General features: G+C 47.3%; 3 protein-coding genes across 3 annotated transcripts; 1 reads left to right on the top strand and 2 right to left on the bottom strand.

Moving 5' to 3' along the window:
* Positions 1 to 1199: 1199 nt before the first annotated feature.
* Positions 1200 to 3343, bottom strand: ONS95_005588 (uncharacterized protein; the record flags this gene model as incomplete). Its single annotated transcript, XM_058499006.1, has 3 exons — positions 1200 to 1442; positions 1568 to 2595; positions 2656 to 3343. The coding sequence occupies 3 exons, from the start codon at positions 3341 to 3343 to the stop codon at positions 1200 to 1202; spliced, it is 1959 nt and encodes a 652-aa protein (XP_058351273.1).
* Positions 3344 to 7488: 4145 nt separating this feature from the next.
* Positions 7489 to 9259, bottom strand: ONS95_005587 (uncharacterized protein; the record flags this gene model as incomplete). The annotated part of the gene is made up of 3 exons (XM_058499005.1): positions 7489 to 8052; positions 8109 to 9010; positions 9055 to 9259. The coding sequence occupies 3 exons, from the start codon at positions 9257 to 9259 to the stop codon at positions 7489 to 7491; spliced, it is 1671 nt and encodes a 556-aa protein (XP_058351272.1).
* A 5326-nt stretch (positions 9260 to 14585) lies between these two features.
* Positions 14586 to 15473, top strand: ONS95_005586 (uncharacterized protein; the record flags this gene model as incomplete). The annotated part of the gene is made up of 1 exon (XM_058499004.1): positions 14586 to 15473. One exon carries the CDS (start codon positions 14586 to 14588, stop codon positions 15471 to 15473), a length of 888 nt encoding a protein of 295 aa, XP_058351271.1.
* Positions 15474 to 15659: the final 186 nt, after the last annotated feature.

The raw sequence follows: 15659 nt of genomic DNA, 5'->3' as shown, positions 1-15659 counted from the left end.
TCCAATCATCCATTCGCTGCGGTCGTACCAATCATACATCATAAAAATACACGGCCACAAGACATAGCGGGACCGAAAGGGGAGAAAGTTCAAAGACACAGGTATGAAATGAAGCAAAAGGACACAATGTACAATCTAGTCTAATCCGCAACCCAGCTATTTCCCAGCAACCTATTTTTTCCATGAGATCACCATGGCTGTACAATGAGAAAGCATGCGTGATGCACACGTGATCAGTTTGTGCCGGGCAGGAGAAGAAATGCAAGCTTTTTCTGGAAATCAAGGACATAGAGAACATATCATCGCTTGTAAAGAATGACGCTAGTACACGCACCCAAAAACAAATCTACAAGCTTCAGAACAAGAGACACGGCGCCAAGGAAAGAGGGTATGCAACAATGCAAACGAGGTATTTTTAGATATGAAATGACGACAACGACGACGATGACGGTGATATTGTTCGTGAAATGCTCGACAGAAGCAGGGAGGGTTCGAGAGCAGTGAGGTTGTGGTTGAAGATCGAGTTCCAGTTCCAGATCCAGTTCCAGATCCAGTTCCAGATCCAGTTCCAGATCCAGTTCCAGTTCCAGTTCCAGTTCCAGTTCCAGTTCCAGTTGCGAGACACGACCACATTCCGCCTGGGGAAGGGTCGCATGTCGTTGGTGATGTCATGCTGCTGTCGGGTCCGCGGGTGCAGGTGCAGGTGTTCAACCCCTCCGTGGGCCGGACCACCCAGTGGGGCAGTAGTGGGGAGAGGTGAGAGGGGCTCGCTCTAGGTACCTTAGGTACCTAAATAGGTACCTAATGATCCTTTCCCGGTCCATTGGTGAATCAATGGAACAAGAGCAACAGGGGCAGCGCTGGCGACCGCTTCCGGGCATGCCCCGCCCTCTCTTCTGCCTCACCGGGAGGACCCAGGACTGGTAACGACAATGACACTGACACTGGCACCGGGTGGTGAATAAACATGTGCACGTAAATCAGGTAATATTCCCCCATTCGCAGTTGGCACCTTGTGACAATCTGTTCGTCAATCGCGATGCATGGCATGGCACAGTGCCGGAGTTCCTGCAGGGTCCCTAGTGTTGGCGTGGTATTTGGTAAAGTAGCTTGTTCGTACTGTTCTCGCCGAGTTGTGGTGACAGACAGCAATGAGAAGCGCCCTGGCTGCCTTGACCGGCAGAGCCGATCAGATCACATCACTCGTGGATACCACCTGCCCGACGCCGGCTCTTGGACATGTCAACGTGCTCAGGATGCACCACGCGCAGATGACGAGTGAGTGCATCGTTTCGGCTGAACGTCTTCTCCTCGGTGCACAGCGGACAGTGCACCTTCATCTTGCGTGCGTTGTGGATGGTGTCCTCATGACGCGTGAGATCGTACGGCCGAGAGAAAATGGTGTTGCACGGCTTGCCGGTCGACGGATTGATGCGTTCACACTGTGTCCTGTTAGCATTGATTCGTCACATAGTGTGCGTGCAGCACAGCACAGCACATCACAGAGGATAGGACAGGGGCACAAAAATGTGAACAGAGTTTTTGTGTAAAACCAAAACAAACTTACTTTGTGAGGTCCCGCTTGCGAGTTGCGTTGCGCCGCTGAGGTCATCCCGCCTTCATCCCCGCCGCCGATCACCGCTGAATTCCGGTGGCCCTCGCGCTTGTGTCTCTGCAGCTTTGCCGGCGTGTCAAAACGGAGGGTGCAGCCATGGTAGGTACAGGTGTATGTGCCAGTGTCGGCTGCTGCACCCGATGGTTTCTTGAGCTCCGAGGAGTCACCGGCATATTCGCTGCTACTGGACTCCATCGAAGTCAGCGTCGACGGAAAGTCCTCGCTGACGTTCGAAAGGTTGCTTGTTTGACGTCGGGAGTTCGGGACGAATGGGTATTGCTGAGGAATCTGCCGAACACTGCCTGCAACCGCCGGAGGCACAAAGTTGAATGAGCCCTGGTGTTGCGTAGTCTGAGAGGATGTCGAGTATGCTGACGAACTTTCCCTTCTCGTGGTCGCCATGCTGCCATAACTCCTCTGGGACGCGTTGTCATCCTCCGATGAATCTTGTGCCAGAACAGGCTGTTGGCGATAATTTGAAGTCTGGCGCTGGGTCTGGTGTTGTGGGAAAAGTGGGGTATTTGCATCCTCTTCACTCTCGTGATACACTAGATCGACATCCTTTGGTGAGATTGTCTTCGGTGTCGAGTGTTCCGAGGACGCCCTATCCAACTGCTGCTGTAGTGCTCGCGCATCGCTCTCGGCTTTTTGCTGTTGCCTCAAGTGCTGTGCGGTTCCAAAGCGAACATTTGGTGACTGCGGCCCGAAAGCATTCCCTGAAGGCGCAAGAGGAGATCCTTGTCTGAAGGGCGATCGCTCTCGTGAAGGTATCGTTAGAGGTGTCTGGATATTGGCACTCAAGTGCTGGGAGTTCGCAGCTTGGAGTCTTTGTGAGAAGACATCGTTCTGAGGTGACAAATTGACGCTTGGCGCAGGAGTCGAAGAAGGCGCCGATGTGAGTGAAAAATTCGGGTTGTAGAGTTCATCAGTATAGGCGTCTGTCATTGTTCTGTTGAGTTTGGGAACCGTATTCCTGTATGCTTCATCATCGCAATGTTGTAAGTATTCAGACAGCCATAAATCGAACCGCGAGGTCTCACCATTCTTTTTCCTTTCTTCCTCGTATGACGGTGGCGTGGATGGCGAGTCATTTGCCACCGTAGATGATACTGACGGCCTCCCCGAGTTATTAAATTCCGGGGCAGACATCAATTCCGAGGAAGGTCCACTTTGCTTTGGAAGGCCATCGTGCCCCATGGCGAATGCTAAGTTCGGGTTGTGGTAAAAGTTTGAGTAGTGTGGCGTAAGGAAATGCTCCTGTGAGGGAGTATGCGCTGGGGTCAAAGGCTTCGATGAGTTGTGTTGATAGTCATGAAACTCATGATAGATGTCCTCGACGACTTGAGGATTCGAGGTATTGGCAGTGTAAGGTGACGAGGGCCCCGCAGATCCTAGAGAAGACAGCGAAGACTCTCGGTGGTGAGCCCGTGTCGCAGATCGAGGAGTGAGTTGACCGTTCTCAAGCCAGCTGTTGTTGGAATGCTCAGACTGCATCAGTGGTCGAGATTGAGATGAGGGAAACTGTTGCTGAGGTTGGTAGTCGAAGAGCGGTTGATCTTGGCCAAAGGAAAAGATATTCGAGGTTGTGTTGTTGTGCTGTGGTTGTGGTGTCGATATGAGCGGCGTTGATGTTGATGAAATTGTTGATGTTGGCCAATGTTGATGTTCTTGTGGTATGCTGATGGACTGAGAGTAGAGCTGACGTCGATGGTTTGGTAGTGCTAACATTGCGTAGTGGGTATCGATCGCCACCTTAACGAGCGAGGGCCTTTACTTATAGTACCGGTCTCGGATCGTACGCGAGGGTGACTCGAGCAGGACGTCGGGTCCGGGGTAAGAGAATGAACTCGAAGCGTGTGGCTAAGCTGGCTCGAGTTCGTAATCAATTGGTCATGTGCCTGAGTTCCGAGGGTTGAGTGACTGTTTCGTCAGGTAAAACCGTTGTGTGTCTGGATCGACCTAGGTAGGAGGTAGAAGTTAAGTGCGTACCCGTACTCGTACTGACGAGATGGGCAAGTGTATGTCAGTCGGAGTGGTTTATTTCGGTGTTGAGTCGCAGATAAACCAGAATCTGGCCGATGTCTTGCAAGGAAGGACGGAAGTGAGGAATATGTAGTGTGGTGTAGTGTGCGACTTTCTTTGTATTGTATTGCGTTCTTCTTTGTCGTAGACGGGAGAGAAAGGCGGACGGTAGGTAGGTAGTTGCTGTCAGCGGGTTCTGGTCTGTTCTGGTGAAGGCGAGAATGCAACACGGATGGCGACTAGATCTTGTTATATTCACGGCATTGTCAAGCGCAAGCACAAGGAGTGTTATCGGTATCCCGGCATTTGTCGCATCACCGTAACCATTACCCATCCATCATTCAGTCTTTCTAATTGTCCTCCCTTGTCCGGCTGCTTGCGCTTGCGATGGTGGTGGAGCAGGCTCGCAGGGCAGGAAAATTGCCAGAGAAGCCAAAAGGCATGTAACAGCGACGGCAGGGGTCTCCGGAGGAAAGATGGCAATGACGACAGAGCTGCCGCTCTAAGCCCATTCAGGCAGGACGACCCTGGAACATTCGAGAGAAATAGTGGGCCATGATGGACCGAAGTGGACCCCGGGCCAGGGTACCCAGGTGGGCCAGCCTGAGGTGGGCCGTGGTGGGCCGTGGTGGGCCGATCGCTGTCACTCCATCGCCGGGTGTGCTGAGCTCAGCCACAATTCTCCTCTGCCCTGCATGGGGAGGCAAAGATTTTCATTGGGCCTGTGGCAGAGAAAGTTCTGACAAGCGACTTGGTGCACCTGCTCGGATCTGACCGTCCTGGTGGACTGCACTGGCCCAACTCCAAGAATAGGTACCTAGTGCTGCTGAGGCTGGTGGCGAGTCTCCCTCACCTGCATTATTTTGCATTGCTCTGCTCAACCCCATGTATTTTTAAGGTATTGCCCATTGCAGCTCCACGGAAGTCCACCTTTGAATACACCAGTGTCCACCCAACCCCAACATAGGCACGAAATCGTGAGAGATCTGCATCTTCGTGCCCGAAGTCGTTGCGACGATAAGAAATTCCCCGGCGATAAGTTAAACCTTGATACTAACGGTCATAGCCGCTCACTACTTGCACGCTGGCACGGAGCCCAGCTCACGGCGTGTGGCTGGTGCTGCTGGCTTTTGGCTACTCTGTCTGGTCCCTATCCTATCTACCAGACCCAGACAGCCGGTACGAAAGAATCTGGAGCCAAGTCCTGTGGTATCTGCTGTGCCGTTCCCCACAGCAGTCGTAGTCGTACGAGTTGCACAACAAACTGTTGAGTTGCTGTCTACCTCTGTACACTAGACTCATGATTGCTAACATCCTGTCTGTCATCTCCGCCAGTATCTCCTCTCCTTACACGGCCAAAAATAAGGACCATTCGAAAACAGTAAATGAACAGTGTAGGAGCTGCTAGAGATCGAAAATCCAATCCATTATGCACCCAAATCCTCGGACCGCTCGCTCCGTTATGAGTAGTGACCTGAGCAGGGTTCTCGCACTTTGCGATACGCCCCGGAATCACTACTGAGCAACATTTGTCACACTGCCAAGCTTGCCTTTTCCTGACCACGTAAGCAAACGACGAATGCTCGAGTGGCTGACTCATGGCCAAGAATCTCAGACCATAAGTTGAATCGCGTACAAACTGAGAACAGTTCGTAGGAATCAAATACAGTACCATACTCCTGGCGCTTGTCAATTGCGTTACATGATCGGTTTTAGGCTTCAATTGGAGAGTTTCTAGCAAAGTCATAATATGAGTTTGTTCGGCGAAGTATCGGTCTTCCTCGCCGAGGTGCGTTACCTCCGTGGTTCGACAGTGGACACTCACAGCTTGGTGTCCTCTCGACGGAGTCTTTACAGGCCCGGGCAATCCTGTAATCCGCTCGGATAACCAGAAAGTGGATTCTTGCTGTGCTACACAGAACCAGAGCTAGAGCTCTGTTTGCCTACCAGGTAATCCGCCGTGAAGGGGCCAAGGTAGCGCTTGGCGACCGCGGCTTGACTTCGATTCCCCATGTCTAACCTCGCTCTCAAGGCGTTCAAGGTCAATTGATGGCAGTTCTGCTGTTTTGAACAGGACAAAGTAGAGTCATTTCCGAGCCTCTACTGCGCTCCTTGGCAGCTGGAAATGTCGGACATGGTTGCTGCCACGAGCTCGAGGGCAACACGATTTCTTTTCCCCCACATCAAGTGCCCGCAAGGGATCCCCTGACGCTTTGACACAGATCTTCTCGTTTCCAGGATGCCACATGTGCGGGAGTCAAAGGGATCGGCAGCTGTGGGCCTGTGGCTTGACCCATCTCTAGGGCTGAGTATGACTACGCCCGAAAGGTTGAAACTAGCCAAGTTGTCAAGCCACCTCCACGCTGGACCAAGGTCGGGAGAAAATCTCTTCTGTGGCTGAACTCTTCCCTTTCCTCATTCTGGGACCCTTGGATAGTGGGGTCCCTTCCATTTGTTCCAACTGAGGACCATGCAGACCTGGTGCGACCCTTACTGAACCCTCAAAAGCCTGCAAAATGCCGACGGATCTGTCGCTCCACCGCTTCGGAGAAGCCGTTCTGGGTGAAGGAAAGTTCTTCGGTCGCCCAACGCTGCGTGGATATTATTGCCAACATTTGCTGCTGTGCAGTACAGTACAGTGGATACCGCACCACTTTTGGTACATCACATCACTCTATTGGTTCAAATGCCGCTCGGCGAACTTCCATGGTTGTTTTCTCTCTCGGATGCAGAAACCTTTCATCCGGACATCCAAAGGCCGCGAGCAAGCACGTCGCGGTAAAATATCGGTTTCGCCTACCTAAGGTCCCCAGTTTCTGCCCAGTCCTCTACCAAGACCAGACGCTGATCAGGGCGTCGGGCTCGGATGAGCTTCCAGAACAAATTTTTGGCGCTTCCATAGTTGCTGCCATGCGATGCGTGTTTCCAAGCTACCATAAGCCGCAGCCAGCCATTACCTTGGTAATCTTACGTTGGAAAGACAGAGAGAAGAGAAAGATGGACATTATTCCTGCCATTTGAAGCTTTGAGACCATTGTCAACGCCATGGCCTCCATGATAACAGCCGCCCTGCAACGTTGCAGTACCTCACACGACTCGGTTGCAAGATGCAGCAGGAATCAGTTCTTGCTATGATTGCTATTGATAGAATCGCGCTTGAATAGTGATCATTCCCGGCGATCAGTCACCAGGGTCTGGACCTGTGATGCAATTGATGGTCTCAAGATGGAAGGAACCTTATCTTATTCGAGAAGAGTTGTCGAGGTGTGGTATCTCAGGTTGACACGTTGAGTGCAATCGATGAATCAGTTGCCATTGATATCTTGGATGTGCCGTTGCGCCAGGAAATTTGTACTGTGTAGCTGTGAGATCGCTGCCGTGTCCGTATTGTTAAGAGAGCTGGCACTTTATGTCCCACCCTCTGATTGGAGGGTTGGCTCGGGGCTGTGTATGATCAACACTGTGGAAGTGAGGGAGGGGGTCGAGGGGGTCTCGACATTCAAATAGAGATATGGGCTTGCGCTCATCAACTGAGCCTATTTGCACCCAGATGGCATGTTCTGGTCTTTTGGAGCAAATTGCTCATTTCTTTTCGCCAGAAGCTGATTCAAATCAAGTATGGTGAAATGTAACCATGATATATTGGAGTTCAGCCTGTGTGGCTGAGATGGTGAGCTCAGCCATGGTCCAAGCTCTATCTTAGACTCTTGTGAATCTGAACCGCCATCCCCATTCCTGTTATCCTGCCTCATTGCTTATGCTGCACAACAGAGTAGATACGCTTCAGACAATTAACAACCCTGTACAATGCAATCACATGGCTTGATTGGGCACCTCCCAGAGCACAGATTTCAATCAGCTCTATATTGCTTCAACACTGCAAGCAGACATCTCATCCTCTGCCCACTCGCCTTCAACGCAAACAACTCGCCTTCTTCCGTCTTGTTCCTTGGCTCGGGCTCCCTTCTCCTCCTATCTCCTTTGATCTTGTTCTCCCGTGCCATTATACCCTTTTCCACGGCTGCTTTCAGGCTTTGGGTAAATTCACACCCACCTGTTTTTACGAGACACCGGAAGAAGTTCTCGGCAAGGATTGAGACACGAGCATTATCTGCAACCGAAGTATTTGAAGAAGCGAAAGGTAGGAAGCACCGCTCCAGCATTACTTGTGTTACGCCGTCATCGCTTCGATCTTCGATAGTTTGCGGCCGTGGAGCACTTAGGGGTAAGAGCCGAACAAGGAGAAGTTGGGCAAGCGTGACAAAGACGAAGGAGGGCATCTGGGACGAGTCGGCAGTTGACGTGAACTGAGTGAACGCTGGCAGAGGAAGCCGGACGGTGCACTGGTAAATCTCATCGTAGACGTCAACGCAGTCGGCAAAGCACTCAGGCAGGTAAGCAGATACTCGTGATAGCTAGACGAACTTAGTATACTAGTATGCAAAGCAATCTCGTTTTGCACCCTACTTACCAGCATAATGACACGTTGTCGAAGTGCCGTAGATTCCATGTCTCCTAGCCAGATCTTACCTGACATGTTTTCAATCTCATCGGCTTCTTGGGACGATTCAGGAGTATTATCCGATTCAAATTCTGCTTCATCTTCGTTGTTGTAGGAACCAAACATTTCGCCCAGCGGATCATCTCTTTTCCTCTTCTGCCCATATCTTGGCTTCCGAGTTTCGTTAAAGAATACCTCCGGGAAGTCTTTCAAGCTTTCGGCATCTCCATCTGCAAATGCAGATCTGACAATTCGCTTCACGGCATGAGACTTGTTGACAGCATCCGCAAGGTATTTGACAAGCAGCGACTGCCGCCGCAGCTTCCAGCAATCATCTTCGGCTAGATCTTCCTGCTCCCGCTCCGTCCAGTCGTGCTCCAAAACATCCAGCATAAAGTCCAACCACACCTTCCACAAGTTCCACCTCCTAGGAAATCTCACACTGCAGTTGAAAGCCCATCCAACCATGTGCCAGAAGTCCCTGGCACACCTGCGCATCCTGCCATTGTTTGCGACAATCCCATTGACCTGCCCCTGCTTGTCCTCTGTATCAGAGCCGCTGGATCGGTCCTCGTGTCTTATCCGATTCGAGCGAGACTTCCTATTATTGACGAGGGAAGAGAAGGAGAAAGCTTCGCCTAGGTTTGCGTTCCGGGAACCTTGGTGTATTAGAACGTTCCGGAGGAAAAGTATGGACTGAGATGGTAGAGAAACATTCGTGGCTTCTTGAGAGGTAGGTCGGGGATGGATCAGAAGAGCGCAGGCTAGTTCTATGTGATGAGGATCTGGCACGACAGTTGGTCTGTCTTGATGCTCGGGATGAGATGCACCTGTAACAACGAGATCATTGAGCAGAGTTAAGGCAGTAGAATCTAGACTTGTTAGCGAATAAGCAACCTGGGAATATGATACACACATATCTGCTCGTCTAAGTATATATGACAGTGTTCTTTGACCTCTGCCTTCACCTGCACAGGCCTTCGATAGCTAGGCTTCGGTGTTGCCGAGGTTTTCGCAGATTCGTCCGTGACTGACATTGGTGATCTTAGTGCAGTGTGAAAGGAGGAGTTTGACGATGAGGAGCTGGGGTGTGTCGGGGACGAGAGGGGCATGGCAGCCATTTGGGGACGTGGAGACGCGGCGGACGCGACGGCTATGGTGTTAGTTAAGAAAGGTTTGGCCCGGAACGATTTTTGCCTCACTAAACTTCTAAAATCAGCTGCACACCACCTACTAGCGCTTACTGAGGCAAATTATCCTATATCTACACAGGCGCAAGGCTATTTTTATATTGCAAACTAATATTTATATACTATTCTATTGTTTCTAAAACTTTGAAGTCTTTCTGTGATATTGTTATTACGTAGTGTTTAACTGAAGCTACCTAGATAATTTAATAACTTAGGTATAAGCTATTCTTCAGTTTAGCGTGATTCTTCGGTAAATAACGCCGACTCACCGACTTTTGCTATAGACCCCACTAAAATATAATGACCTAGAATTGTAACCTCTACAACTCTATCAAATCTCTATCGATTTTCTTCGGAATTAGGTTATTTTAAAGCTCTTGCCTTGAATATTCGAACCTAAGCCTACGAGCTATCTGACATTATAGCTCCGAACCTACTAGCTTAGAAAGTATCGAATATCAACTAAATATTATCCTATAAAGTTAATATTAACTTACGAGCTCTTACTAGAGAGTTTAGAACGATATATAAGATAATATATAAGCAGAAACAGACTCTAGATCGTTAGATATCACTTTCGGAACGTCGTCGCTATAGCCCTCTACCTGTTATTACTAATAATATAAGCGAATATATCAAGGCGTTACTTAAGAGGGAGCTAGATTTATATTAGGATAAAATCGTAGCGTATCTATAGGAGGCCTACGAAATTAACGTGTTAGTTAATTAAGTCTTTAAGGCTCTCTAAAGGCTTAATTATACTAAGAAAGTACTTAAGGTCTCTGCGAGTTAAAGGAACAACGAATTAATCGCGGCTTAAAGGCGAAAGATAGTGTTTTAAGAGGCCCGGGACTTATACTTTATCGACGAATTAGCCTGTAATAAGCGTACAACAGATAGGCGTAGAGGATAAGCTCTTAGGGGAGCTTCTATAGAGGTTTAGAGAGTACTTAAACAGTCGATAAGGTAATCGATTCTCCCTGCGTACTTACTTTATAGTTATTATTAGCTATTAATATACTAAGGCTCGATTATAGCTGAAATCTTCACCGAATAGCTAGAAAAGAGTATCTTACCTAAATACGTAGAGCTTAGAATTAAGGTAGTAATAATAGATAACGCGTTAATCTATAGTAACCCTTAAGTATTAGCTCTCTATATAGCTTTCGGTCTTTAACTTAAATATCTCCCTTTATATTACCCCTTTTTTAACCCTATCGAAGAGAGCTTCACAGACTTAAAATCGTAGATTAGGAGACACTAGCGCTAGAGTAAGTATACCTAGGAGGAATTTAAAGGCTTTTTAATAACAGCTATAAAGTTAGTTAGAGTAGGAGCTAACGCTAAACATAGAGCTAGAGGCTACTTTCGCTATTTAGGCTATTAAGGCGTACCGATTAAAGAAAGTAACGAAATTGATATAGAATAAGGGTTAATTAAACAGAAACTACGTAGAAACTATAGCTGTAAATACTACTGAAACTTACTCCTCGTGTTCTCTATTATTACCCTTATCTTCGCTTTCGTCGAGTTCGTTATTTTCCTGAATAAGAGCCTATTAATTATACTATTTCTTAAATAGCTTTAATTGCTTCTGAATTATCTTTAAAATACTACTTTTTATTCCAAGCTCTATTGCCTCTGAAATCGATATATCTTTAACTATATTAATATTATATTCTTATTCCACGAAGGTTCTAATAGTGAAATCGAAGTAAGAGGCTACTGAAGCTATAATTAGAGGTATAACTTAACGAAAGAATGATTTCAAAGTAAATAACACCTCCTCTACCTCTAAACTACTATTACGGAATAGACTCGACTCCCGCAGATCTGCTATCGATATAAAGTCACTTTCAACTCGTTCCTACAGTCGAATACGTGGTAATTAAGGCTCTAAAGCCGTATATTCATATGCTAGAGGAGCTATATTTAGCTGAGGGTAAGGGGCTAGCGAATAGCTACTTAGAGGGTTACTAGCGTATAGAGACTATATCAGAGGGGGCGGTATTAGCGGATATTAATATAAGAAGGCATTTAGAGGCTAATATAGTATCTACGAGGGGTGTTAAGCTAATTAATATTATTCCGGAGATAACAATTCGTTATAATACGTCTTCCGGTACTTCTTTTTCCCCTGCGCCTTTAATAACTAAGGCTCTGAACAAGCTATAAGCTCTTTTAAAAGGTTAACTCGATAGAGAATAAAAGGTTTATCGATTATAGTTAATTTATCTTTAATATCACGTCTCTAACGCCTTAAATCGTCTAAGGAAAGGTAGTAGTATTTACTATCGTTAATAAAGCAAAACTTCGTAGTATAATAATAGGAACTGACTTTATAAGCCTATTATACTTAAATAGCGGTTATAATCTTATATATAGTTCCCTTTTCAGCTTCCTAATTCTTTTCAACTTCCTCTAAAAGATAAGTCGTTACAGTACGTGGCTTCTTTACTATTAAGCTTTCCTCCTCTTAATACACACGCTTCGGAATAGTAATAACTAGAGCCTTTAGAGTAGGAGGGTCTTTCTAAGGTAGTCGAACTATATTCTAAGGTATCTATATAATACTAAAGTATATTTAAAGCTTTCCTTACTTTAATTTCCCTATAATTCAAGCTCGTTTAATAAAGTAGTTAAAATCAGCCTTATTAATAATATTATATTCCGTAGGGTTTTAAACGTTTCTATAGGTGCTATACTAGTAAGTATAATCTCTCTGTAGTAGAGAAATACCCCTTAACTTAATTATAGTATCTACTAACGTCTCTACAGCTTCCTTAATAGATTTATAGGTAACTCTAACGCTTAGCTTATTTATCACCTTCTTTATTATACTACTTATTCGCTTACTATTAAGGTACTACCGAATCTTAAAGTTTATAGCTTATATTTTAATCTGCGGAGGTGTAGGAGACTGTATAATAAGAGGTTCTAGCAGGGGAAGAGCTTACAGAATCGATAAAGGCTTAGAAGGTAGAGGGGGGAGTAGCGATAGAAGCTCTACTAATCCTATAGTTAGCATAACTACTCCTACACTTAAATTAGGTATAGAAGCTGAAGTACTAATAGTAGAACCGACAGAAGAACTACTAGCTTAACTCGTACTGAGTTTAAGGGTTATTTTAGGTGCTACTAGCGGTGGGGGAAGTAGAGTGCGTAGAGCCTTCTTTTTAGAAGGTTTCCCTTGACTATTTCGAGCTTTCTTTAGAGGCATATTCGAGAATATCAAGTGGAAACAGAGAGGGGAGTTTAAGAGCTTTAAAATAACCTAATTTAGAGGCAAATCGATAGAGATTTGATAGAGTTATGGAGGTTACAATTCTAGGTCATCATCTTTTAGTGGGGTCTACAGCAAAAGTCGGTGAGTCGGCGTTATTTACCGAAGAATCACGCCAAACTAAAGAATAGCTGTACCTAGCGCACCCTCAGCGGCATCGCTTAAGTCTGTGCTAGTAGTATCGTGTCCTTCTCTGAAGTACCTATCTCTAGCTTTACAGCCGTACCTCTAATACTAATTCTGACTTGATAGAAAGATCCGCTGTGTTTTAAATACTATTTTCATATTCTATAAAGGTTACAGGAGTATCAAAAGGTCGTGCAGTAGTACGGGGCACTGCGGCAGGTGGGTTTAGTAAGGCAAAAAATCGTTCCGGGCCAAACCTCTCTAAACTAACACCATAGTATGACGCGGCCCGTGCAGTGCCTTCGGCCTCCAATAATGTCGGGTCAACTCCAGATGAGATGGCGGACGCTGCAGGTACGGCACGGTACGGTGCGGCAGGTAGCTCTTGGTCCTTTCCTGTGCTTCACAGCAAGGGTTGGCGCGCGACGATACGATGAGGTGGGATCCGGGGAGGTCTAGTCAATGCGAATAGTGGGTTGGCTGTCTTGTAAGTCACCTTGTCTTCCATTCTTTGGTGTTAGCTAAATCAACATGCCATTTGGTCCAAATCGATACAAGGTACTCCCTGTTTCGCTTATTTCAGAGTGACTCTGCTTGTGCATTTATCAACCTCACCTTACTAGGTATACTAATACTAAGGGGCTAGAGGGCTACCTGTGTCTGGGTTTTGTACTTGTGAAAATGCGAGTCTCCGGCTACCTAAGCAATTGGTCGGCCCCCCTTCGGGACTTCGAACACTGCTACGTCTTAGTAGTTACAGTAGTAGTAGAGTAGTTGATTCAGTAAAGAATATTTCGTTTATGTTGAAGCACTCGTGATATTCTATGTAGCTATTAGTACTTGTTCCTCTCCTTTCCTTAAGTTACCTACCTATAGGTATGTAACTTCCTCCTTTCCTATCTCTTTTTTGTATCTAAATTGACATGTTCCCTACCTTCGGTCGGAAAATCAGGTGTGCATTGGCGAACCTCCCTTACCTACCTTATACTAGTTAGTACCATATGACAAGGTTGCGCTATACACTGTTAGACAAAATGGCATGTCGAATTAGCTCGCTCGACCCTACGTTTGATATAACCAACCTCAAGAAGCCAGTCCAGTCCACTTTACTTTTGGCGGTTGATCTTGAACTCGTTCTACTTAAACCGGGAAAATGCGCCACCTGGGTGAAAGGTGGCAGGCAGTCACTCTCTTGTTCGAAGTCGTACTGGGTGCGGTGCTTACCTTAAGGTACCTACCTACCTACCTACCTTACCTACCTACGTAGGTGGGTTGTCTCCCGCAGTTCATGGTCATGTGATTCCAGGAAAAACTGGAGCAGAATGAGTAGGTATCTTTCTCTTCGCCGGAGCTGATAGGATAGTCTCCGCGCCACCTAGATATGGTCAACTAACTTTCTTCCCAGCGCCCCTTTCCTGGCTCTTTGGTTCTGTTTTGATCCTATCGAGATATTTCGCGGTGGCTTGGGCAAGTAATCAGCAGCAGCAGCATGCATTCTCACCAGACAGCCAGTCACCATGTATCTTTGACCTTGGTTGTGTGGATACTCGTGTCTTCCAGTGATTGAAATATTCTGCGATTTATACTTGTACTGTAGCTGCGTGCTCGCCAGTGCTCTGCCTGCAGTACTGTACCTAAGAACCTCCCCCAAACCCCCACCTTTGGCACAGGTCTACTACCCTGCCAGGTGTGCAAGAGTCCTGAACGACATCTTATTGTCCCAGATCCGGATTGACTATATAGATTCAAGGGCCGTTGCAGAACTCCAGATATAGGCCTTCGTCAGCTGCCACCTGTTAGCAGCATTAAAGCCACTTCGACGGTTCGGTTCTGCGGTAACAGCTCAGAATGGCGCACCTTGACCACATCATCGTGCTCGTACCCTATGCCTCACTCGCGAACCCTCCGACTTGGATAACCGACAACTTCAAAATCACGCCCGGTGGCCAGCACGCAGACCAGAAAACCGAGAATCGACTGATTTGCTTCCGTGATGGCAGCTATATCGAATTGATAGCATTCGTTAATGATGATCCAAAGAACAGAGAGGGTCATCGTTGGGGCGGCAAGCAGCTCGGCATTATCGACTTTGCCCTTACGCATAGTACTGGAGATGCTGCCGTCTTGTTCTCGGAGCTGCAAAAACGACTTGGGCGCGTGAAGTGGAAGGAAGGCGCTGCTAAGGTCGAGTACCAGCCACCTACTGCGGGCGGGAGACAAAGGCCAGATGGAAAGGAAGTCAAGTGGACTGTCACTGTGCCGGTCACTGCAACCGGATACCAGAGTGGACAGCTTCCATTCTTTTGTCACGACGTAACGCCACGTTCAATTCGAGTTCCAGTCTCCGAGGAGGCAGTTACACACCCAAGCGGTGCATATGGGATTAAACAATTGACTATCTTTGTCGAAGAACTCCACATTGGGGCTCTTTCCCTGGCCTACTCTGCCATCACGGGAGTACACAAGTCCTCCGCGGATGACTCGCGCGGCATCTTCAATTTGAATAGATTGACCGAGGTTGAGGGCACGAAGGCTACACAGTTCAACTTGCAGGTGCCAACTCAACAGTGGCAGGTAGATTCGATGAGGGAGAGAGGTGGAGTGTTTTTGGGAGTTCTGACTTTTGGTGGCCGACCTACCTCATGCGAAACGGAGTCGTCTAAAAGAATAGACGATGGAAAGGGTGGTATGGGAGAGGTTCGTCTTGACCTGGAGAACCTCGTCTTGGGTATTTGAGCCTAGGACGAAACATGGCTGGCTTGGAACCAAATGAGACGGCTTCAACAGTCAAGGCAAAGTTGATAGTGTTTCATCCAACGTGGTTCTGCATCGCAAATGTTGGAGATCATCTATGAACTTCGCAACGTCTCTTACTGTCACAATTGTGCTATCTGAGAGTATCGTTAGGTATCTACCAGTCAT

The sequence above is a fragment of the Cadophora gregata genome, assembly GCF_030347475.1.
Source record: "Cadophora gregata isolate MNR1 chromosome Unknown scaffold_16, whole genome shotgun sequence".
NCBI classification, from domain to species: domain Eukaryota; kingdom Fungi; phylum Ascomycota; class Leotiomycetes; order Helotiales; family Ploettnerulaceae; genus Cadophora; species Cadophora gregata.
Note: the sequence above shows the minus strand (reverse complement) of the source record. Positions and strands in the feature narration are given on the sequence as shown.